Source organism: Poecile atricapillus, chromosome 8, assembly GCF_030490865.1.
Source record: "Poecile atricapillus isolate bPoeAtr1 chromosome 8, bPoeAtr1.hap1, whole genome shotgun sequence".
Lineage (NCBI taxonomy): Eukaryota > Metazoa > Chordata > Aves > Passeriformes > Paridae > Poecile > Poecile atricapillus.
Window position 1 is genome coordinate 12,292,275 of NC_081256.1, and position 24,775 is coordinate 12,317,049.

Sequence of the window (24,775 nt, forward strand, 5' to 3'; positions counted from 1 at the left end):
CAAAGAACCCCCACAAGAAGTGGGCTGGGAACCTTCACACACACAAATCTCAGCTACAGCTCCAAAGGAGGCAGAAGCCACGTGCTCAGAAGAAAAAACTGACTGAATAAAGGTACATGCTCCATTGAAGCAATTGCTACAAGGCATGGTTGTTTATTGGGTCAGACACATGGACTTTTCTTCTTTACTAGGGAAAACAGACTTTTTAAGGATTGAAAAAAGAAAAACAAAATATGTCTTACCAGGAGCAACATGTAAATATCACAACGTTAAATAGGTTGGGTATCCTGAAATTGTGTTTTAATCAGCATCATAGCAGTTACTGCAATAGAACAGGTTGTGGCTACTTTGTGGCTACTTGTATTTCTTCATTCTGATTTTTCTGTTTTGTATCTATGCTACACATTCTCCATGGCTTAGAGCAGATGTTGTGGCATTGTCATTTATAGAGGCTGATTAATAAATCATTTACAATTGATTAGGTTTATGATCTAAGTATTAAAAACCGTGATTTCAGTATTTGGATACAATAGATTCATATTTGAAGGGTGTAAGGAGTTTACAATTTTTTAACATGCCAACTACTAAACTTGAATTTTATAAATTGATTAAAAAACTATGAATACAGGGTTCTTGTATAATTCTGTTTCTTTATAAACCAGTACTTAAGTACTTAAATATTCACTGATTTTGTTCTACAACTATATACCAATATGCTGGAAACATCCAGTGATTGTTGATCTTTAGGAATAAGAAGCACTTCTATATATATTCTTCCTCTTGTGATAATTTCATTTTAGGATAATGACAAATACAAATTTATTATGTGGCTAAAATACTATGCTAACTTAATAAATGAGCAGAAAGTGTATTTTTGGGTAAGTTTATTCCCAAGACATGGCCCTGTAAGGACCTCTATAGAAAGATCTATTGCAGATATCACAAGTGAACAATATACTTTTTATTACTGTAATATGCAAATAAAGTTGCTTTTGACAAAAGACAAAGAGAAGATCTATGTATGAAGAATGCATATCTTTCAAAGAAAAAAAAAAAGCAAATTATGAAAATGATCACTACAATATATATTTCACCAATAAAAAATAGTTCAGTTCAAATGAGCCATCAGCAGCATTCCCACCAAGAAGACATTTAACCTGTAACAAAGAACTGATGTGAAAATTTACGTGCACATTTTCTCCAATAACAGAAGGTGATTTTAAGAAGTTACTGACTGTGTGTTCACACTGTGTGCTGCAGTTCAGTGCCACCTTAGTTGTCTTAAGTGAGTTTTAAAGGCCATACATAACTACCCTATATGATTCCACTGATGTAAATCTTAAAGTAATTCAGGGTTTCTTAAGGTTTTATTTTTTAACTTGGCTCATTTCAGTGATCTTTAAAAAATACTTTAAAGTACGTCCCTGCCAACAGCTGTAGAGGTGCAACACTAAGAAGCTGGTGAATTGCAATATAGAACAATACACATTCAGAACTTTTTGTTAACCGACCTTGCAGCTATAAAGAAGACCAGGATATTGATATTGTTGTGTGCTGTTGATATTGTTGTGTACTGAACTGTTTCCCAATAGTTCTTTAATATAATTGAATAGTTTCAATTGCTTTCTAAGGAATTCCAGTAGCATGTAGCAATATTAAACTAAGAACCTGATTTGTCATGCAAAGAACTTTCATAAAGCTAAGAGGATGAAAAGTTACAATGATTCTTATTTGATAGGAAAATTAACATCAGATTCACCTCTCAAGGCTGAGAAAAATATGCCCTGTACCACCATACATTGCCTTCTGCATTGGTTACCAGATCCTTAATGTTAAGAAAATTTATTTGAATATTTAAAATGTTTGTTAGCTATTCCATGCTCTGCAGTATTCTAATTTTCTAGTGAATAAACTTCTCAAACATGATGAATCTTTATCAGTTCATGATGTACATTACAAGCAGCAACATAACTGCTCATATGTGACAGAGTTTGTGAACAATTAAATTAAATTATAACAAAATTCAGTGTGCTGTAGTAGAGTTCATTCCCCTGGAAGGAGTCAGTGGCAATGTTATTAAATTCTACAATAACTCTAATCAGGTAAAGGGGCCAGAGAACTCAAACTCTTTCTGGAAACATTTTCCAGTCACAATGATATTTTCCATATGTTTCCTGTTTCTGCATTTATGGGTTTTTTACTTCAGGTGCATTTAGTGTCACAGCATTTAAAATACAGCCTATGTATTGAGGATGGCTACTTTAGATGCAGTTGCTACTTCAAAAAAAAATCTAAAAATCATTGAAGTAGAATCACAGAATATACTGGGTTGGGAGGGACCTATTGAGTCCAACTGAATCACTTCAGAAATACAGGAGAACTTTTCTTCAGATTTACATCACAGAAATAGTAATTTTAGTATGCTGAATTAATGGAATTATTATAGTAGCATTTCAGCAGTACTTGACTGGCCAGGCAAGAAATACAATCATTTTCTTATACTCAGTAACTAATCTTTCATCAGATTGAATACATAGTAGAAAAGACTTTTATAAATCATTCATGTCCTGACCAAATTCTCTCACAGGACTAGTAAATCAGAGTAACTGCACTGCAGTCAATGGATTTTCACCAATTAATGGTGAAAAATTAAAAGAGAAGCAAGGGTAAGGGTTCTTAGCATTTTTCTAATATTAAAATACTAGCAGTGTGCTTTAAATCACTGTATTTGATAGTTCTAAAGTTAAATATCTTAACTAATTTTAAAAGCATATTTCCAATAATTTATAAGCATTATGGAGCACATTTTCTTTCCACTTAAGTGCAGCTAAATGTGGTTGGTTCTACAAGAAAAACATCATACTGTCACAGAAGAGAAACATGAAAACAAAAAAGGTCTGTAAAAAAAAAACTTCTGGAATTTGTTCTATACTTGTGCTTCTTCTGTAGATTTTTCTCTTGGCTGTTTCTTTTGAATACAAGGTTGTATAAGTAAAAATATTATTCCCACCATGTATAGCAATCCAGCTATGTAAAAAGAAAAATCGTATTTTTGTGTGATGTCATAGATCCAACCTGGAAAATAAGGACAAAACACGTTTGTTACAAAGCTTGACAAAAAAGTACATTTTGTAGAAAATGCAAAGAATACTTCACATTTCTTTCATGACCTTTCTGTCAAATTCACAGATGCTTCGTGGAAAAATATATTTTTTAAACAAGTTATCATAGGTCTGATTTTAAAATCGACATTTTGTAATCCCAAACCAATTAGTTCCTCCTCCTTATCACTGCCTCTGTAGAATGCCCAATACTGGTTCAAATGCTGTGCCTTGTGCAAGCAAACACATTCCCCATAGCTGTCTCCAAGCCTCACATACCAACAGAAGACTGTTCAAGAGATACAATCTCTATACTGCAATGACTCTCATTCCAGACTCAATTCCTTTGTGAAAACACATTAAAGTTACTTCTTCATTAAAGAAGTTACTTATTCATTACATCGGGAGGGTTTGACAACCCAGATGAGCAAAACTGCCTCACGCCACGCTGGCTGCACTGTAATGTACCCACAAGATCAGAAGCTCTCTTTACATCAGCTACTTGCTTCCAGTTTGCTTTGTAACCAAAGACCAAATACAGAGACAGGTTTAGCACAGACTGGGAGGTGCTGAGGGAACATGGCAGAGTAAAACACTGCTGCTTTCAAGGGGCACTGAGCGAGCTTTCTTCTTACTCATGTCGCTCATCCAGTGGTGGGGAGAGAAGGGGCTCTTGCTTCCCTGGGCTGCTCATGCTGCTGCTGCCTTCCCTTCAGCCTAAAGCTGCCCCTGGCTGACCATGGCCATGACTCCCAGGATTTCTCACAGCTTTCTTCTCAGCAGCACCTCTGGAAAAGAGAGCTGGAGTCTGATACAGTACTGACAATCAGTACCCGTATCTCTTCTGTACTCCCCTGCCTCTTTCTATGAGGAAATTTATAATGAATGTCTGTTTAAACCTAACTCTAGGGATGGCATACGTACACTCTCCCTTCTGCTGGGGATGGCAGCAAAGAGGTTATGAGCAGTGCAGTCCCCAGAGTAAGTATTTCTGGCTGAAGGAAGGCAAAGCAAAGTTAGTTAAATCAACATGTCAGTTGGCACTTTGGAGTGAGGGCACCCAAACACACAGTACAGTCCTTGGGGTAATGCGGTGGTACAAACAGCTGCCTACCCTCAGAACTAATCACCATTTCTTCATGTGGGTAAAGGAATGAGAATGTACAGTGCATATAGTATAAAAAACATGAAAAAATAGGTTACATGTTTCTCATAAAAAAAATAAAATAAAGTGTATGATAACTATTTTAAGGAAACATACCATTGTGAAGATAAATTGTATGGATTTGGGGTTATATCCAAGAACTGTAATTTGCAATATGAGGGCAGTGAGCTGGAATCCAGCAGATGTGACTGTAAATCTGTACACTGTAAAGCTCAATGTTATGTCCATTCTGGAGCAGCTATAATTTTGTTAACTACACATGCTCATAGCATAAGAAAAAAGGTTTAATAACAGTTTAATAATACAAAGAGCCACATGGTCATTACACAGACATCTGTTAGTTAGCAATTTGAACTTTTTACCTGCAAAGGGTGGTCCAAACAAAGCAGATATTCCATTGGCACAAATGATGATGCCATAGGCATTTGCAAGGTGTTCAGTTCCAACTAAATCTTCAGTCACAACAGGCATTAGAGAAAAATAGCCACTAGAAAATCCTATTAGAGCACAAACCACAGCCAGGCCAACATATGTCTGCATTAGTGGCAAAGTAAGAATGCAGGCAACCAGGGTAAAGTTAGCCATGAGGAAGACATTCCACGTGCTGATGCATGGGAGATCAGAGATGATTCCAAGGATCACTTTACCAAAAATATGAACGATAGCTATAATGGATGTCAAAGGAAATACATTGTCCTGCCTAGATAAGTTGTACTGCTTGACTATTTCTGGAAGGTGAATAAAGGGAATGACAAAGCTGCTATAGGCAAACAAAGCCCAAATGATAAAGGCCACAAATACTCTATTGGTAAACAGTGATGCAGCTCCAAAGTAGCTGGAGTACCAGAGTGCAAAGCCCTTTCTGACTGTAACTGTCAGCTGGCTCACTGTCTTAAAGAGGCGCAGTCCATACATGCTCCTTCCACTTCCAGATTTACCTCCAATTTCTATGTGCTGCACACTGACAAGCACTTCTTCATTTGCTACCTCTTCTTTATTCTCTGGTTCTTCACCAAGGACTCCATTAGATTTTATAGTCTCTGTAGAATGGGACAGAGCTTTCGCCCGATTTTCTTCACTATCACTTCTCACCACATATTTTTCACAGAGGTCTTTGGGAGCGAGTGGTCTCATAAGTGCCCCACAGACACAAAGGTTCAGGGAGATGGCCCCCTGGATGAACATGGCATTCCTCCACCCAAATTCAGTGCAGAGGTACTTCATTAAGGCAGTCATTAGGAAAGCTCCAAACCCTGTTCCCGTGGTACTGAGCCCTTGTGCAAGTGCTCTTCTCTTCTGAAAATACTGCCCTACCATGACCACCGCAGGCAGATAAACCATGCCACTTCCAATGCCTAAAAAAAAAATAAATAAATCTGAAGTTTTTGCCAACAATGTAAAAAGCAGTAAAACAGCTGAATGTCTGCCTGCCCGTGGGAAGTAGTGAATGAATTCCTTATCTTTGTTTGGCTTGTGCATTCAGCTTTTGCTTTATCTACTAAACGCTCTTTATCTCATTTTTACCTTTCTGATTCTCTCTACATCCCACTGTGGGAGAGTGAGTGAGCAGCTGTGTACAGCTTACTTGCCTACCAGCTGTAACCCACTTCACCCTTTAAAATGGGTTTTGAAGCAGTGCAGAATTATCTTAATTCAGTATTTTATTAATGTGGAGCAACTTCTGGAGAAAACACTTGTTATTCTTTCCTATGACAAGAAGAGGAGTTAGCTAGATACAAAATTAATCTTTAAATTTTACTTGGCAGGGTTTCGGTTACAGTAATTCCCCTAATTAAAAATGTCTTCTAATGTATTGACTTGGGTGAAACTGATAAAAGTACCACCTTCACATGGCAAATTTAAACAACAACAGAAGTCACTGGGCCCAATCCACTGAATAAATAAGTTTCCTAAAAAGATAAGCTGTAAAAAGCGTGAAAGCAGAGCTGGAATAACTTTACAATCTACCTTCCCTATCTACTCCCTCAGATAAGCTTCAAATGAATCAAAAATAACTGAAAGAACCTTCAAACATTAGTGCAGCTCTCACCAGCTGTCACTCCAAAGGTGAGGAAGAGGTAGTGCACATTTGAGGCATAGGCACTCAGTATCCAACCCAGAGCATTCAGTATCCCTCCAAGTATGGCTGTCGTGCGGCACCCACACATGCTGATGAATAAACCAGTAAATGGACCTGGTAAAAAACATGAAAGAAATTATAAATTATTTATTTCATTCCTTATGCTCTAATAATTTTTCACCTTAAGTTTCTTAATGTTTTCAATAAAATGTTAAAGTATCAGACAACTTTTGCAACTCAGTTTATTTTTCATATTACTTCTTAAAATCATGGAAAGAGAAATACAACCAACTGAATAAATACTTAGCAAATACCTGCAAGACCTATAATCAAAGTAGCTCCATGAAGAAGGGACAGTTTAAACAGAGTAATAAGCTGAAATACTTGTTCCCAGTGCTGATGCTGTGTGAGTGCAAGATTTTTTTTCACATGTAACCAGAAGTTAAGCATTTTATCTGGTTTTCAGTAGAATAATTTAGGCAGTTATTAAATATAACTTTTTCAGTCTTCATTTAGGGAGTCATAGGTGTGTATGTACACATATACACAAACATTTCCTCCAGATATTATTTTGGGTTAATCCAACTACAACTAAAAAAATACATTTTCATTCAGCTGCCAAACTGAAATATAGACTGTGCAAAATCAACATTTTCTCCTTACAGATAGAGTATGGAAAGGACTCCAAGCTTCACAGATCATGTTTCCTTAATTCTAGTCAGACCTGGAAGTCACAGGCTTCCTTTCCTGCTCATGCAGTCTCCTGGACTGTCTTCCATTCCATTTTCCCTGTTATTCCCTTTTCCTATCTAGACTGTAAAATTTGTCCTGGCAACTTTAAAAGGTCAGCTTGGGACAACTATAAGGAAATACTTCAGGGATGAATGGCAAACATATTCTAAAAATCTGTATAATTTTAAAATACATGATGCTTGCACATACCTACAATAAGCGTGATGCCCATGCTGAGGGAGCTAACCCACGCTGTTAAGCCACGACTCTGATTAAACTCTTCAAGCCATTCCATGTTGAGTATTCCAAGGGCCATTTGGGAACCCATGATGAGTATGTGCACAAGGAAAGAGGAAAGTACAATCATCCAGGCCCATCCTCCATCGATGTTTGGGTTAGGTTTAATTGGCTTACTTCCAACTTTTGAGTCATCTCCAAAATCATATCCAATATCCTCTCGACTAGCATACATTTTCTCCACAGTATTCTGAAGCAAATGCAGTAAGTACCTAAAAAATACATACAAAATAATCAGATTTTGCAGTTTGTTTATAGTGAACACCATAAATCACTATTATATTTCACCACCATGGTTAGTGCAGTTGTAATGAATACTGTGACTTCATTGTTCAAATGTAAAATGCTTAGAAAATTGTCACATTAATTTATTTCTTTGTGTAACTTGTTATCATGGCTGTCTGTGCAGGAGTATTTACAGGCTGACAGTAGGCTGCATTATTTCCATTACTATATATTTTACTTACTTTCAGGTGGCTGAGAGCCCTCACTCTTCATGGGTTGACTACAGTCACAAAAAAGACTGGTCTGTCTCTGTATATTACTTCTCTGTGTCACCTTCTGCTGTCCTGGTAAGATGATGTGCCTTTGTGTTCAAGTTCATAAAGCTTGGACTAAAGAAGTGAAATCCTGAAGCAGCAGGTAAATGAAGTTATCACATCTTTTCAGAGGAAACCAGTTTGGGGATGCATTTCTTCCTTAGCAGTGGAAGAACAGAATGAAGACAGCAAAAAATAAGGAATTAAGATTCTTAATTTTCAAAATGTTCTGTTTACATAAATCACAATGAGGCAACTGCTACTACCTCTCTGGAAAGCTTTCTATTAGAGTCAACATGACAACAGTTTGCTATTATGCTTTCAGTTTCCATAGTATTAATCCTTATAATCCTACTAAAAACAAAGAATTCTTCCAAATTAATGTCAATGCCTATCATAACCAATCTGAGTGGCAGAGTTACATGCATAGGTGTACATAGGATCAGGCCACACTAGCTTAATTTGATTACTTTGACTTATTCTATTGTTACTCTAAGTGAAGATTGCAACATAAGGTGAAAATAATTTGAAAACCACTTTTAATTGATTAACAGTCAAGGTGCAGAATCCAGTCTTCCCTCCATCTGATTTCTGCTGCAACAGATTCAAATCTTACCCAACTGTGGTGCACCACATAGGTTTCCATGGAGACTAGAAATGCAATGATACAAGTTACCAGAGATGGTAATTTTTTGTCTTTTTCTCCAGAGAAATAAAAAGAAACATCAGCTTCAGGACAATGGAAAGGGAAAAAAGTTATCAAAAATTGTTTTAAAAAGCTCATTATATCTCCTGTGAGCCATCAGAATGTGTGCCTCTGGGCTGGCTCCTCACTGCTGCAAGCAGGGAGTGAACAGACAGATCCAGATTCTGTACCAACTGAAAACTTGTCTCTAAATACATGAATACATTTTGCTTCTCAAGTTATGACCATTCCAAACTGTTTTACTTTTTTTTTTCTTATTGCTAGATAAACACACAGAGAATGCCCTGGGGCATTCCACAGTAATCTGTAGCTGAAGTCAGAGCTGGCCAGTCCCAGGCACCAGTGAACAGCTGTTGATATGTGCAGCCTCTCCAGCCTGGCTGCTGCCTAAGTTCCCTTGTAGCCAAGTACCACCTGACACTTGCAGTGCAGGTAATCGTGTAACTAAGGGCAGCTTGAGCATGCAGGTTCTTCCAAGAGCACACTGATCTGCCTCACACGTGGGCTGCAGCTAAAATAGGTTTCACTCCTGGTAGCAAATTTTTCATAGATTAATGTTCTTAAGTGACTGAATTGTCATTAGCTCTAACTTGGCCATGGGAGGTATTGGTGACACAGTGAGGAAGAACAAGAACTGTGCACATTTAACACTTGCTGCACAGGCAGATAAGCTGGGATCCATTGATGAGTTGCCAGTGGAAATGGATATTGAAATGCCTTCCAGGCTTTTCCTTTCCAAATTGGGAAACAGAGAATGGGAATAGTGCTTAGAGGTCCTTCTAGAGATCCTGCAGGGTGTTTGAGGCAGGACAGGCAGCAGGGGAACAAGTCACAGCCATTTGGTGGTGCAGACTGTTTTTTTCACCATAAAAGGACAGCCTAGTCACAATTGTTGAATTATATTATTAATTAAATTAAGGAGAACAGCCTTAGTCATAATCATACTTCACCCTTCCTCTGCAAAAGGTAGGTCTTAAAGATGACACCTCAACCCTTTCCTGATAAAGTACTTGGAGCCAGATCCTCTGTTGCTGTAGGTTACAGGACTACTTACAGAGGATTCAGCCCACTCACCAGGCAGAGAGAGACTAGGTGCAAAAAGGTGATAAACACAGTGAATAATCATGCTAATGGGAAATAATGAGATGAGGCATGGGAATGAAGGAAAATCTGTTGCACATGCTCTGCATAAGATTAATGAATATGTATGAGGGATATTACAGTGCATCTTAGATCATGGACTACAAAATTATGTAACTGAAGATTCAGAGTCAAGATGAAATGTAAAGCCTCACCTTTCTCCCTTATACTTTTGACTGGTTTTGTGCACACCTGAATCCTGATACTGGATACAAAAAAAAATCTTCTTTGGACAGGAAATAGGCACATCTTTTACATATTTTAAATTATTTGAAGAAAAATAATTGATATTGAGCTGCAAAGTTATGACACTCCTCTTTGCAGTCTTGCTGGCAGAACTGGCTTAGATTGAGTAGATGCAAGTTAACGTCATGCTTGTATCAACTCCCACAGATCTTCAGAAAATGCATGTATTTTCCATTTGAACCAAATTCTTGCTAATTGTTACTTTCATACTACTAACTTTTCACTAAGGTCACAAGTTTAGAGTGAACACACTCAGAAGCCTCTCAATCTCTGGATAAAGCAAGGATTGGATGCCTGGATCCCCTCCCCAGGACTGACTGATCGTCCCATGGTCTGTTGCACTCAGGAGAAAAGCACTTACCTGCCTTCAACCTTCTTCCCACACAGCATTGCCAAGAACAGGCTCATGAATGGCAGAAGAACAAATTAACTCTTTGCAATTGGGAAATCCTAGAGAAACTGTAATGAAAATGACAGCAGCTGATTTGTAAAGCCAGCCAGTTTCCCCAACAAGCAAGACAGGGAAGACGCACTCACAGTAACAGTGTTTGTATACAGCTCCTCAGAAGGAATTTCTGAGGGAATGTTTAAAGGAAGGAGAATCTGGATTCTTATTTGGTCACCTGGAAAAGGACAAGATAATTTTTTTTCCCAGAAAAGCTTTTTAGACTATATGTGCACAAAGCATGCAGAGCTCTTAGAAAAATGGACCAAGCATTAGTGGCTGCAAAGATGCTGAGCATTTTTGAAAACCTGACTCATGATCTATTTTAGGGACAAATGCAGGTGCTGTAATAAGACTTAAGTTAGCAGCAAAACACCCAAGTTCCATGTACCATCAGTGGAGCTATGGCTCTCTAGCTTGTAGTTCAACTAGATCACTGAAGAACATCTGCTTTGCTATAAAAAGTCCATATGATGAATAATTTACATCTATTTGGTCAGCTTCTTCCATCTTTTGACTGCCTCAGTGTTAAAAATTATAGAATAAAATTGTACTTCAAAGGCAGTTCCAATTGATAACTCATAAATGCATTATAACTAGTAATGAGTTTTACTTTGTAATATTCCCAGTAAAAATGCCACATGTAATTATTTGGTTGCTGACGGCATATAGAGGAAACATTGCTAAAAACACGGTTTATTTTGGTTGTCATGTTTCCACAGTCTGACTTCACCTTGCTAACACGCCGAGCACTTCAGCTGTCAGCAGCTTCACGGAGATGTGGACACCGGCCACCCCTGCCAGTCAGAGACCCAGTGCATAAAAGTGCTTGCCCAGAAAGGAGCACAAGATCGGGGAAATTAAATGCTTAAAAGGCTAAACTAATTACCAGGATCACAAGTTTGCATAAGGTCGGCTGCAGTTCCGTTTCCAGACCGGGGATGATGCCCTGCTGCCCCTCCCTGAGGGATGTTTCCCAAGCCCTGCTCAGGCGGCATCCCCGGAGTGATGCTCTGTGCCCCGCTGTGACCCCCGCGGGGTGCCCCGTCCCCGGGGATAGCGGAACCGGCTCAGATAGCGGACAGTTTTCTCCCTTTGGTACCGAGGGAATGGGCAGCTTTCATCAGGCGTGCACCTTAATTTTGTACAGGCTTACAGCCTGTTTCGGGGGCAGCCCGAAGGCAGGGGATGTACTTTTTTCTCCCAAGGGAACAGCTTTGGGAGCTTCATACGCGACGCCTTCCCCGCACTCGAGTTCGGTTCACCTACGCGAAGCAGAGCTGGGGCGGGGACGGCCGCCACCGCCCGGGCCGCAGGGCTGCCCCGGGCAGAGCTCAGCAGCGGCTGTCGGGCACCCCGGGGCCGGGGCCGGGGCCGGGGCAGGGGCCGGGGCAGGGGCAGGGGCCGGGGCAGGGGCAGGGGCGAGTGCCCGTCCCGCGGGGGCTGCGGCGGGGCCGGGCGGAGGGGGCGGCGTTCGGGAGGCGGCGCGGCCGCGGCACCGCCCGCCCGCCGAGCACAAAGGATGACCGCGAGTTACCCCGCTGCGGCAGCCGCGCTCCCGGCCCGCCGAGCCTCCGAGGGGCCGCCGCCCCCGGCCCCGGGAGCCCCGCGCTGGGACAGCCCGGGACAGCCCAGCCCAGCCCCGCACAGCCCTGCCCAGCGCGCCTCTGCCGCAGGCGGCGCGGCCGCTCCGCGTTTCCCTCCCGCTCCGGTGCTGGTGCCGCTGCCGTGTGGTGGCTCCCGGCTCCTCCCGAGGTACTCACAGCGTCGGGCTCATCCAGCGCCGCCGTCCCTGCGCGCCTCGGCGCCGAGCCCCGCTGTCAGCGCAACCCGCAGCGCTGCTCCGCGTCCCGGGACCCCGGGGGCTGCTGCGGGCTCCGGTGTCCACCTGCGCCCGGCCCCGCTCAGCGCCCGCCCCAGCTCAGCCTCGCCCCTGCTCGCCGCCCTGGGGCTTATTTTCCATAGGAGTGCGGCACCGGTCTGGGGCCGCCTGCCCCCCAGGCAGCTCGTCCTCTGCACCGCCTTGTCTCCATTCTCTGCAATTTCAAATCTCCACGCTCTTTCATTCCTGCGATACCGGCTAATTCTGGTTTGGCGGAGCAGATTTGCAATCCTCTCACATGCACACTCTTGTGGCTGAATGAAGTTTATTGCTGCACAGGTTATGGCCGGAAATTTACATCCCAGAGAACTGGAGGATATGATCCAATAAAATCAGCCAGTATCGAGATTTTAACGGCCGTCGAATATGTTTATTTCAGAGTGGCTGGTTGAATTTATGTATCCTAACCACCCTGACAGTGCAGCTTGGGAAGTTTCGCTGTATGGTACCTTATTTGCACAATAAATAAGTTTCAAAAATATTCCACCCTTCGGAGAAGAGCTGCAAAAATACATTACTTTTTCAGACCAGTATCCACTCCTCAGCTGATCTTTCTAAGTAACCTGACTAATCAGATTTACATTCTGCAATTCGTTGGTCTATTTGCAGTGAATATACCCAGGCTAAGGTGGGTGTATGCTAGCACACATAACTTTCATTCTCAGAGATTCTTGATGTCCTAGCAGTGCACTGAATAGTATAAACAAAGGCTGTTCAAGAAGCTATAAGTATCTTGAGACAAGACAAAACGAGGAGAGGCCAAATAGAACGTTTTACTGGTGTTACACATACTGCCTATGTGCAAAACGTGGCACAGAATCTGTTCAAGAAGAAAAGGTCTGAAAAGGGTTAAAAATATGAATCTGGGGCTTTTAAAATATTTTTCTACATTTTTACTTGACTCTTCCATCTACTGACAAATGCAAGTCTGATCTGTTTTTTTCATTAAAGATGTGCTGTTCCATTATTGATCTAATTTACCAAATATATCAGTATGAAACACTTCTATCTGGGTCGAGTTCAAGTGTGTGGAAGACTATGAACTCTTTCTAGGACTTCGGTTTTTACATAAAACTTATGCTACATTCCATTGTAGTCTTCAAAAATAAATCCTTCTGCAGAATAAATAACTAGATTAGTGTCAGAGACTTGTGATTTGGCTTATTTATGTCTCCTTCATAAAAAAAAAACCCTAGATTTCCATTTTAAAAGATTGTGATAGTGCATTGCAAATGTGCATCATTCTACAGTACATATGTTCCCTGGTTATTTCATCTTTCACAGTAATACCTTGCCCAAGAGTGTATGGGCAATGGTATCCCGGAATTTAATATATAACTTGGCATTAGCTTTTTGACTGGAGTCTGGATTCTTAAGAGGCTTAATGCTAGGGGCTTGGCACTTGAAATTTGCTGCTTATTGACTAATGTTATTACTCAAGTTTGAGATACATACACTTGGCTTTATGAATTATCTAACATGCTAACAGACTTTATTAAGTCTGCCATAGAAACAGATTTGGCTGGCTGTTAACCCAGTGCCTCCAGTACCTGAGATGCTGCCTATGTGCCTAAATCCTTGTGCCAACAGAGATTTGATCTGAGGAAGGATTCACTCAGCTGTGTCATACTGCTTCAGCAGTTTTGGTTCATATACCGCAGTGGTTCTGGGCTATAGTCTTGGATTTATGTTGTCCCTTGGGAAGATGAGTATGTGTGTATCTACTTGAATTGTAACCATTAAACTGTGCAGGTCTAACAGCAAGAGTATGAATTATGTTCAGTGAGGAAAAAAGTCAACTTTGTAAGAATGGAGAGAACAATCCTTTGGTATCAGAAAAAGTTTGCAGTTTTTAGTGAAGAAGAATAAGGTGTCTGATCCAGTAAAATAAGAGGTAAAAAAAGTCTGACAGAGTCTGGTACCTTAGAAATCTTAACTGTGTAAAATTCTTGGACGGCAAGCAGAGTAACCCCAACCAAAAAGGAAGAATGTTTTACTAGTCCCTAAAACATAAAGGTAATTAGATGTCATAATATAACTTAGATGGAAAGAGAAATGGAGGGAGAGAGGGAAGAAGGCAGAAGTAGAAAGAACTGATAACTCAATTTCCTTTACTGTTTGGGGGGCACTGTGGCAGCATAGTCCTAGAAGTGGTGGTTGGAAGGGATCTCTGGGGTCCACCTGTCCAGCCTTCCACTAGAAGCAGGACTGTGACCTGTGGTATTGCAGGTCAGTCATGGCCTTGCTTAAGCTGCCCTTGAAAGCCCTCAGCGATAGAGACTGGCCAGCCTTTCTGTGTAGCCACATGTTCCTGTGTAGCACCAGCCATACACAATCACATGCATCCAGTCACAACTCCAAGGACTCGGCTTGTGACTTTTCCTTCTGGTTTTGCAATTCGCTACTACTGATAAGAGTCCAGTTCAATAATCTTTGCCACTCCCCTTTGTGTAGTTTTAGATTGTTGTCAGATATCCCCTTATTTTCTTCTCTGCCAGGCAAACCAAGCCCAGCTTATCCGAAGTCTCTTCACAAGTTGTATGCTGTAGGCCATTTGCCATCTCATTGACCATCTGCATGCCCCTCCTTCTTGAACTGGGGAACCACAAACAGGACACATTATCCCAGGTGTGGACTCACTATCGCTAAATAAGGAGGGATAATAATTTCCATTCATCTGCTGTCCATGCTCCGTTCCTAATGTAGATCAGACTGTGGTTCACTTTATTCACAGTGAAAACACCCTGTTGGCTCATGTTCAGCTTAGCGTCCACTGTGACAGCCACATGCTCTTCAGCTGCTGCTGCTGCTCTGGCAGCCTGCACTGGTGCCTGGCACTATTCAACCCCATGTGTTCACTTTGCACTCCTCATCACATTTTGTAAGGTTTCTGTTGTCTCCGTTTTTAAGTTTCCCAAAGGCCTCTCAACTGAACCTCCACTATTTGATTTGAAAATCACTCCTTCTAAGTTAGTATTGTCTGAAAATCTGCTGCAGGTGTACCCTGTATAATTACACAAGCTAAAATCAAGGTAATGAACAATTCTGGCACCAGTATTGACCCCTGAGTGTTCTGCTCATGGAGGTCACCAACTAAATATAACCCCATTGATTCCAATTCTTCAAGCCCAGGATTCCATCCAGTTTTAACCCATCTCACAGTTCATTCATTCAGACCATACTCCTCAGCTTCAACCACTTGCTTAATCCCCATTGCTCAAAAGGGCAGCTGAGCTGTAGATCTCAGACCATTCAGCCCTCTGGAAATGTGTACTGATAAAAATATAAGGTGCTATTAATCTTCCCAGCACTTTTCCTCTACTATTGCTGTAGTGCTGATCACTCTCCTCCCTAAAGCTCTCACTAAGCTGCCACCCTGCTTTCCATGAAGTGGTAGCACTGCAGTGATTGATGAGGAAGGAAAGGTTTGAAATAGGAGTTCGGTTGCTGCAGCACCAAGATACAGAACAGAAAAAAAAAAAATCCTTCTCCCAGTTTTGTTGAACCGCTGAACTTTTAACCAGTACAAAGTATCACCAAACAGCGTGGCCAATTCTTTGTTACACAGTTACTGTTAAAAGGAAAGATAATTTCTGGTATTTATAGATTTTGCCTCCTCTTTCTTCCATGAGCCTCTTTGGGTGACTGAAGAATTCTGTATATTTGTAAGGGCATGTTACATTGGTGCTGAGTAAAAAGGCAAAAATGAAAATAATATTATCATTTGTCAAAGACTGCACAGTAGTACAGCATTCTTATGACACCCTAAAAGCTTGTGCCCTCTCTTCATTTTGGTAACTCCAGACTGCCAAACAGAAATAATACATAATTTCTTCTTTTCTCACTGCCTGTCTGTGGAGAATCCTTGGTATCTTTGATGGATTCACCACAAAACAACATTATCAAACAACACTCTGAGCAAGTATGAACATTTTCAGCAATTCCCCCGCCTACTCCCCTGATAGCTGCAGAACCTTACTCAAATGGGAAAGAATGAACTAATTTGCTATCTTCAAGTTCACCCAATACTAAGGATAGGCCATGGGAATGGAATTCAAAAGTAGAGGAAAAAGCAACATTTTTATAATTTCTGGCATGGAGATTTCCATTTGGAGAATAACTACTTGTCTTTTCTGTCTTCTCTCTCCAAGAGCTGATGCATTACAGCAGCCACAGATACAGGAGGTCCTGTCCAATTTCCTCAGATCCTTTAGGAGGACAGTGCAGAATCATAGAATGGTTTGTGTTGGACTGGACCTTAGAGATCATGTAGTTTCAAACCCCCTCCTGTGGTAAGGAACACCATCCACTAAACCCTGTTGCTCAAAGCCCCATCTAGCCTGGTCTTGAGCACTTCCAGGGATGGTGCAGCCACAGCCTCTCCAGGCAACTTCTGCCAGTGCCTCACAACCCTCACAGGGAAGAATTTCTCTGTAGTATTTAATCTAAGGCTACTCTCTTTCAGTTAAATCCTGTAAAAAATCCTCTGTGTATCCTGTGAGAAATGTAAACATTTCCTGGGCTGTATTAAAAGAACCAATGGATGTTTCTCAGCAGCTGAGATGATGCAGAGGTTAACAGACCTGCCTGAGATTGGAGAGGCTACTTTACCAGTGACTTGTCAAGATTTATATTAGAGTTTCCTCCAGCAAAACTGAGTATTGCCTCACATGAGAGGCTGGAACCAGGTTCATCCTGCCACAAGAAGCGCAGCAAGAATGAAAGGAGAAAGTGAGCAGGAACAGGATATTAAGCTGGAGAAGAAGCCTAAAGAGCTGGCAGAGTACATTGGATAGGTAGGAGTGTGTACGGTGGTTGCTGCTTCTGAACTGAACTGCTGCCACCCAAACATTTTTAAATTCTTCAGTCCCAGCAGCAACAGCAAACCTACATTTCCATGTTGTAGATAAAGACATCCACAGGAAAATGTGTGTTCTGCCACTCATAATAGTTATTTCCCTGGTTCAGAAAGTCACAGCACAGGAGGAATTATACTTGCTCACAAAACAAAAGAAGAAATAATAAAACAGTCCCTTTTTGCAGTGTTAATTTCAGCTTTCTATGTTAACAATCAAAGTTGTATATTGAGAAGGCAAAATAAACTATCTTATCAAGAAAAATCCTATTAATCCTAAGTGCAAACTAACACATTTTGCACATGGCAATATCTCGCTTTTCTGGTTTAAAACGTGTGAGCATAAGGGTGTGGTTGCAGTTGGCTGAACATCTGAAGTACCGTGTGAGGAGAGAGAACTTGGGGCCTGCGACATGACTCACACTGGCACTGCAGTCACTTCCTCTGGGTCAGTCTTGGGCACGTAAGAGATCTCAGAGCATTCAGTGCATGACTTGGTTGCACCTGTTGTAAAGATACCAAATCAATTCCAGCAAGGTCTAGTAAATATAAATGCAAGTATTTATTTCAGTGGTACCAAGGCTATGTCTGATCTGTCTGCAGTAGCTTTCTAAATTTTTGCTCTTGAAATGTTTTACTCCAGTGGATATGAAGTCAATGTTTTGCACGTGTATTGTGCAAACCAATGAATTTGGATAAATGTGCAGATTACGCATAAAGTTTAAAATATATACCTAGCTTTGCTCCGTAGTTTTCTTACTGCTTATCTGCACAGACATTTCAGTCAAAAGAATCTTCTAGTCTGTAAACATTTTGAAACATAAATAAAAGCATTTGTGCTTGTAAACATTGAGTTTTTCTGAGATTGCTTTGAACTGTGTGATTTTCCTTTCTGTTTCCCTTTTAATTTGCTGCAGCACCACTGCCAAAGCATTACATTCTTTATTAACAGTTTGTGAAATATCAAAGCTTTCATGAAATCCTAACACAATAACTTGATTGGGTAAAATCCGAAAGCAATATTTTCAGAAAAGGTATTTTTTAAACACCAGAACAGCAATGGTGTTATGATTCACGAGAACAGAGCAGGTAAACAGTGATTAAAGACAGAAGGAGACACATACACTGTCATCCATTGAACTGACATCTGTAAATATTTCAGCCAAGTTACAGCAGGTGACTTCCTCAGCTCACAACTAAACTGCAGTGTGCCATTAGTGGCTCATATCTCATAAGGTCATCTGCAGCAGTACCTGAACCAGGGATTTTCACGTTGTGTGAAGCTGCCAGGGTATGCTCAGTGTTCTGCTGCGTTGTACTCTCCACACCTGCATGGGCTGTTTTGGAGAGCTGGAGTGTGACTGATCTCGATTAGGCCAAAAAACCCACAGATCCTGCAACAGAGATCCCTGTGACAGCTCAGCCAGAACTATTTGTACAAAGCTGCCATTATGTGTCTAAGATTGAGCCATTCCTTCCTTCTCAGTAACTGTTCCAATATCGTTTGCTTGTTTCATTGGGGTTTTTTCAATCTCTGCATAGTGCTCATACTGTCAATAACTACAGTTTTCCCTAAACGGAGATAGAGAAAAGGAATGTGTTATTAAACTGCCTCCAGTTCCCTAGAAAAATTCAATAAATATAAACAGGACTGCAGAATAGAAATATATTTAATGGGATTTTTTATTTGTGAGCATTTTATAAACTTCAGAATTAAATTCAAACATTGTATTAAGGCCTGGTTTTTGTTTCCTTGTTAAGTTTTTGTTCTTGAAGCATAAACTGAGGGCTTCTTTTGAAATCTATACAAACACAACTGCACAAACCAAATAGTTGTTGCCTTGTGCTTAGTTTATTCATGTCACAGTATATAAAGAAATATTTACAACTTTTCAAGGTCACTTAAACTTCCAGTGCTAGATTATTGCTTTGACAATTGACATATTAACCCCTCCCAGCCTTTCTTCTTTACTCATTCTGCAGTGGGTTTTAAATTAAAGTAACATTTGATTATGTGCCATCCATGGCTGTCCTTCAGGTACTGGGCATCCTGTGCCCACTTTCCAAATGACATTACAAACGCCATCAGAAGCTTAGTCCTGCTTAGTACTCTGAGCTAAACCAAGTGTCTCATGTTTCTGTGGGCTGGGGCAGTTCCCACACGTTCTGTGGGCACACAGACACCAGCGCTTGTTTTCTTACCCTGCCACAAACAGCAAACCAGCAGGACCACGAGCCCAGAGGACTGAAAGTGAGAGATACTTGTGTGGATATCATAGACTGAATCATCAGGGTATTTAGGTGAAATGGAAACAGTGACACTCTGAACAGTTACTGTCAAATTGTCCTTAGGGAGATGAGACTTCTCTGAGCTTCTGAGATAGATAGTGACCTGTTGGGTGGAAGAAATTGTGTTCTGATTTCTAAGCAAGCAGTGAAAACTATGCAGTACCTGTAGGAATGTTACATATCCAATACAGAATGAAAAGTACAATATAGGTAATTTTGTTTTGTTACCAGATTAGTAACTTTTTCACTATTTCAATTCTGTTACTTTTGCTGTTTATTTCAGATGTTTTAATAAATATGTTAATAGCCACGTCTAAAGAAATCAACATGGTGTGGTATTGATTCCAGAAAATAACCTAGCAGCAATGAAATTTTAGATTTCAGGGCTTTAGTATTTTAGGAGTTACTTCGTATTTGATATTATAATGGACTAAATTGCTCGGGGTTTTTTTCCCCCTCAAACTTGACATCATTGCTTTAAATGGTGCGGAATGAAACTGTTTGCAGAATCTGCCCAGCAACAAGAGTGGCTCTCTCTCCCTCTAGTGGAGGATAATAAAATAGTTTTTCCATGTCTAAATCGTCAAATAATTCTGTCAGAGCTTGAAAGATTTTCCGAACAAGAATATAACATAATTTGTATTTCACATATAACATAAATATTATATGACTAGCATTGTAATATGATATGTTTTTATATTACTATTTTTCTGCAAGTGCACTGTTTTTAAAGTGATTATATGGATTGAAAAATACTTATGTGTGTAAACATTTACATATATCTAGACCCTTTTATAAACAATAAAACAATAAAGATTAAAAATAATTCTTAATCTCAGAAGCAAAATATAGCATGCTTATGTTGAACAGGAGCAGCTTGCTTGTTGGTATTTGCCAGATTAATCCTCAGTTTAAAAAACATGCACCTAAATTACAAACTTTTTAGTTTAATCCAAATGTTTTCAGCATTTGTGGTGTTCACTTTATTAGAAGAAGGAGAGTACCACGATGCTAGGATGCAACGTGTATTCTCTTTTTCATAACTAGATGCTACAATGTACTGCTTTGTTTCAGTCTCCTAATAAACAAATTTTTAAAGAACAGCATAAACATCTTCCAAGCATTTAGTATTCATTGCAAGTACAAACTTCTTATGCAAGTAAAGATTTACAGGACTAAATCCATAATTAGGATGCTAGAAAATACTTCTTATGTATTACTAAGATGTGCCTCTAATTATTCCACTTCTAGTTTCCAAAATATAACAAGACCATTGTTTCTTGACTAGATTCCTGTTTCTGTTTTCAGGGGAAAGTTTAATTTCTAACTTTGCTGCTGAGCTTCTTTTTAGCATATTTTTTCTATTTCGTGTTTTTGTTATCTCACTTTCTCTATTATTCTTTTCTTTACCTTCATTGTTGCCATATAAAACTTCACACAGGTAGGTGGGGAAGCTGTCAGCTCAAGGAAATCTGAAAGATGATGCACATGTAGGTAACTTCAGAGTCTTCATCTTTCAGGGAAAGGCACTTTACCACCTGCAAGTCACTGCCTTGCACTGTGTGTCACTGGGAGCATTCCAGTTCCATTTCATTTGAGTTTGTGTATTTGTTGCTCCTACCAAATCACTAAGGGGTAAAAAGCTACTTGAGAAGAAGTGTTGGATGACAGTTCTGTCTGGGTTGCCACTGTCTCACTCAAATACCAGCAGAAAGTGGATCTCATAGAAAACAGGGAGAGCTTTTCTTTTCTTCTATGGGGGAGTGACTCCAAGACTTGCGGTGTAATGAGTCACTCGAGTTGTAATTGCTTTAAGTAGCAGAGAAGCTTAGAGAGGGGGGGTGGAACAGTGTGCTGAGAGATGACACAGGAGAGATGGCAGAAATGTCAGTATGGACTCCTATAATTCTCCTCCAGCATGAGAGGAGCCAGAGGGATGTACGGGACCTCTTGTGCTTTTGTGGCTGCTGCAGCAGTTCTGCACTTCCGTCCAAATAGAGACAGAGTGGCAAAAATGCATCCCAGACTCTGGAATCTGACACGCTATTAGTTTGTGTTGTTATGCCTCAGTGAGTTTGTGTTGTTTTAGGGGGAGTAACAGAGAACAAAAAGGAGAGGAGCAAAGTGTGAAAGGGACATTTGTCCAGTCACTGTTTTTATTATCAAATGGGGAGAGAGAAGTAAGAGATTGCTCGACAGGATAATATTGTAATGTCCTCCCACACACCATCCTGTAGATGTTGTTTTCCCAAATGCTTATTGATTTCATTTCAGTGTAATAAGAATGCAATAAACATTGTTATTTGAGGGAGAGCAAGGCTGTGGGCTCCCAGGCGTTCATTCGAGCCAGCTGTTCACTTCGCCCTGGTTTCATAATGGACTTGAGCTCCCAGTGGTTGGAGCTGCCAGTGGCCCAGGCAGATTTTGGAGGTGCTGGTCCTGCTATTATGGTGGCTGCAATGGAAAAAACAAGCTAGTAAATATTCTCTAATCTAAGTCAGTTGGTCATCTGCAAAGCTGCTTAAATAGGGAATGCAAATATTTTTTTAATACAGCTTCATTATGCACTAAGGAAGGAAATTATTGTTAGCCTCTACAAACATCGTTTCAAAAACACTTTTTGTTCGTGATCTGAAATGTTTATGTGCTCCTGACACTGAGATGGTGATGATTTCTGCCTACAAGGTGCACTGTCTTTTAGTTCAGTATTGCAGACCCTCTTCTACAGGTTTTATTCCAAAAGGGAAAATTTATTCAGTTTATATTATTAGTGGCCTGACATTTCTGCCACTTTTTATCTTTTAATGTATTTCTTAACAGAAATTTAATGCGCTCGTAATGAGGAGCTATAATTAGTTTTGAGGCTTCCTGCAAGGAGCATTCACCACAACATTTTACTGTCCCTAAAAATAATAATAATGTTCCAGCGCCTCCGGCATCCCCTGTCCCCTATCCATCCCGGTGTGGGCCCGGTGCTCCCCGCGGGACCGCTGTGGGGCCGCTGTGGGGCCTCTGTGGGGCCTCTGTGGGGCCTCTGTGGGGCCGCTGTGGGGCCTCTGTGGGGCCGCTGTGGGGCCGCTGTGGGGCCTCTGTGGGGCCGCTGTGGGGCCGCTGTGGGGCCGCTGTGGGGCCGCTGTGGGGCCTCTGTGGGGCCGCTGTGGGGCCGCTGTGGGGCCTCTGTGGGGCCGCTGTGGGGCCGCTGTGGGGCCGCTGTGGGGCCGTGCTCTCCGCCATCCCGCCCTGGGGCCGGTGCTCCCTCAGGGCTCGGGGCCAGCGGGGGCGCCATGGCGGACCCGCCACGCCAGGGGGCGCCATGGCGCAGCGGCCGGGCCGCCTCAGGCGGAGCGGGCCCGGGAGGCGCCGCGCCCCGGCCGCGCCTGGGCCGGCCGGGAGCTGGGACCGGGAATAGCCTCGGCCGCCGTTCGTGCCGGCCGGGAGCTGGGACCGGGAATAGCCTCGGCCGCCGTTCGTGCCGGCCGGGAGCTGGGACCGGGAATAGCCTCGGCCGCCGTTCGTGCCGGCCGGGAGCAGCAGCTCCGCGGGGAGCGCCGGGTGCTGATGTGACCTGACACACCGGGCAGCCGCTCCGGGCGGTGCGAGCGGGAACGACGCCGGTGACACAGCGCAGTGGCAGCGGGTCACGCTGGGGTCAGACACCTTACGGGTTCTGAAAGTTTAATTATTTGGCAAGGATACATTGGGTTTTTTTAATATTTAGTTCATGGACTTTAACTAAGATCTGAAAATATTGCTACTTCATATGTAGCATTTAAAAAATATTTAAATATTTTAAAATCCTATATTAATTTCTCTCATGCTATTGCCAATTTATTGAAGTCTTGATGGGCTGTTTAAGTAAGCCCACTATAATGGGGGCTTTATTGCTCAACATGTAATTAGTCTATATCCTTGAAATTCTATAAAACTTTGCTGCAATAAATAGCAGCTGTTAATGCTTGCTGAGGATCTTTAATATGCACGATTCATAGTACTTTGCAAATCATTAAAACATGACATTGTTTCACAAACAATGCCATGTTTGTCACAGAGGAGCCAAGAAACACACTGGGAGCAGACTGCTGAGAAGACAGGAAATAATGAGCTCGTCCTCTGACCCCATTTTGATGCCTCTTTGACCCAAAAACCGAGCAGTGCTTGATAGGCAGTCTGGGCTGATAATCGGGGCCTCTAAGGAGGTTACAAATTGCATGAAGGAAACCTTAGAATCTCTGGTTTTCACATCAGGCTCAGAAAGCTATCCATGGTTTCGATATTTACTGAAACACACCTGACATCTGTTAGAAAGGAGGGATCCTAGCTGTCAGCTGCACTATTCTGAGACTAGAGAATACTGTACAGCAATTACATACAAAGTCTGACCTCTGTGTCAAATTACCCTGGTCTTTCTCCCTGCAGTTCTTCTGGAGAGGTGGGGAAGCCTCTGGGTCTCACCACTGACCTTATCCTCATCTTTGGAGAAAAAGTGTTGTAGACTAACTAGGAACACTGCTAAATGATGAAGTCTTCATTTTCTGGAGTTACAACAGCCTTACAGAATCAAATATAATCTTAATCTGCCAAACCTGCAAACCCTCATTACCTTTTGCAGGGTTAAAATCAAGGCCCCTGGCATGATTCTGCCAGAGCTCCAGGCAGTTTTAGATAACTGCTCTCACAATATCATTTGTCAGACCAAGGTTTTGGCTTACACAAGATCAGAAGGAAAAATAGTTATCAAATGCATTGCCAAGTTGTGGTTCCAGTGGGAGAACACAGGGAAATAAAACTGTTACTAAATCTTTCAAATGTTACATTATTTTAAGTCATTTCACCCTCAGTGTTCTTCACAAATTACTAAAGTTAATTTATAAACAGAAGGGAAAAATGTCCTACCCATTAGTAAAAACTGTTTTTTGAAATACTTCGATTATAGTAAGTAATTAAATAAATTGGAAAGAAGCCTGTATTCTGTAAATGTATATGCTGACCATGAAAATCGCCAGTGTGTATATATAAAGTCTCATAAAAGGCAGAGGTTTCAGTATCGCCCAGGACCAAGGTCATACCAAGTTAACACACGACACCGATCCTGCTGTGTTAGATGAGTTTGTGCTGAGGCAGTGAGCAGGACTTTTCATAGCACAGTGCATTTGGGACGTGCTGTAATTGGGGACATGTGGGGCCAAAACCAGAGAGGGCATTTCTCTAGGGTGTTTTTTCATACGTTTAGAGAGTTAGACTTGCATTTAAAGTTGCTGCCTATTTTAAGTTTCCTGTTTTTCGATATGTTAAAAGACT

At 41.3% G+C, this 24,775-nt stretch overlaps 1 protein-coding gene across 1 annotated transcript; it reads right to left on the reverse strand.

The window, feature by feature from the left end:
- Positions 1–233: 233 nt before the first annotated feature.
- On the reverse strand, positions 234–12,337 carry SLC16A14 (solute carrier family 16 member 14). The gene is made up of 7 exons (XM_058844416.1): positions 12,215–12,337; positions 10,368–10,465; positions 7,843–8,073; positions 7,289–7,587; positions 6,317–6,460; positions 4,629–5,621; positions 234–3,075 (listed from the first exon to the last, which is right to left on the reverse strand). The coding sequence occupies exons 4-7, from the start codon at positions 7,548–7,550 to the stop codon at positions 2,927–2,929; spliced, it is 1,548 nt and encodes a 515-aa protein (XP_058700399.1). The 5' UTR covers positions 7,551–7,587; positions 7,843–8,073; positions 10,368–10,465; positions 12,215–12,337; the 3' UTR covers positions 234–2,926.
- Positions 12,338–24,775: the final 12,438 nt, after the last annotated feature.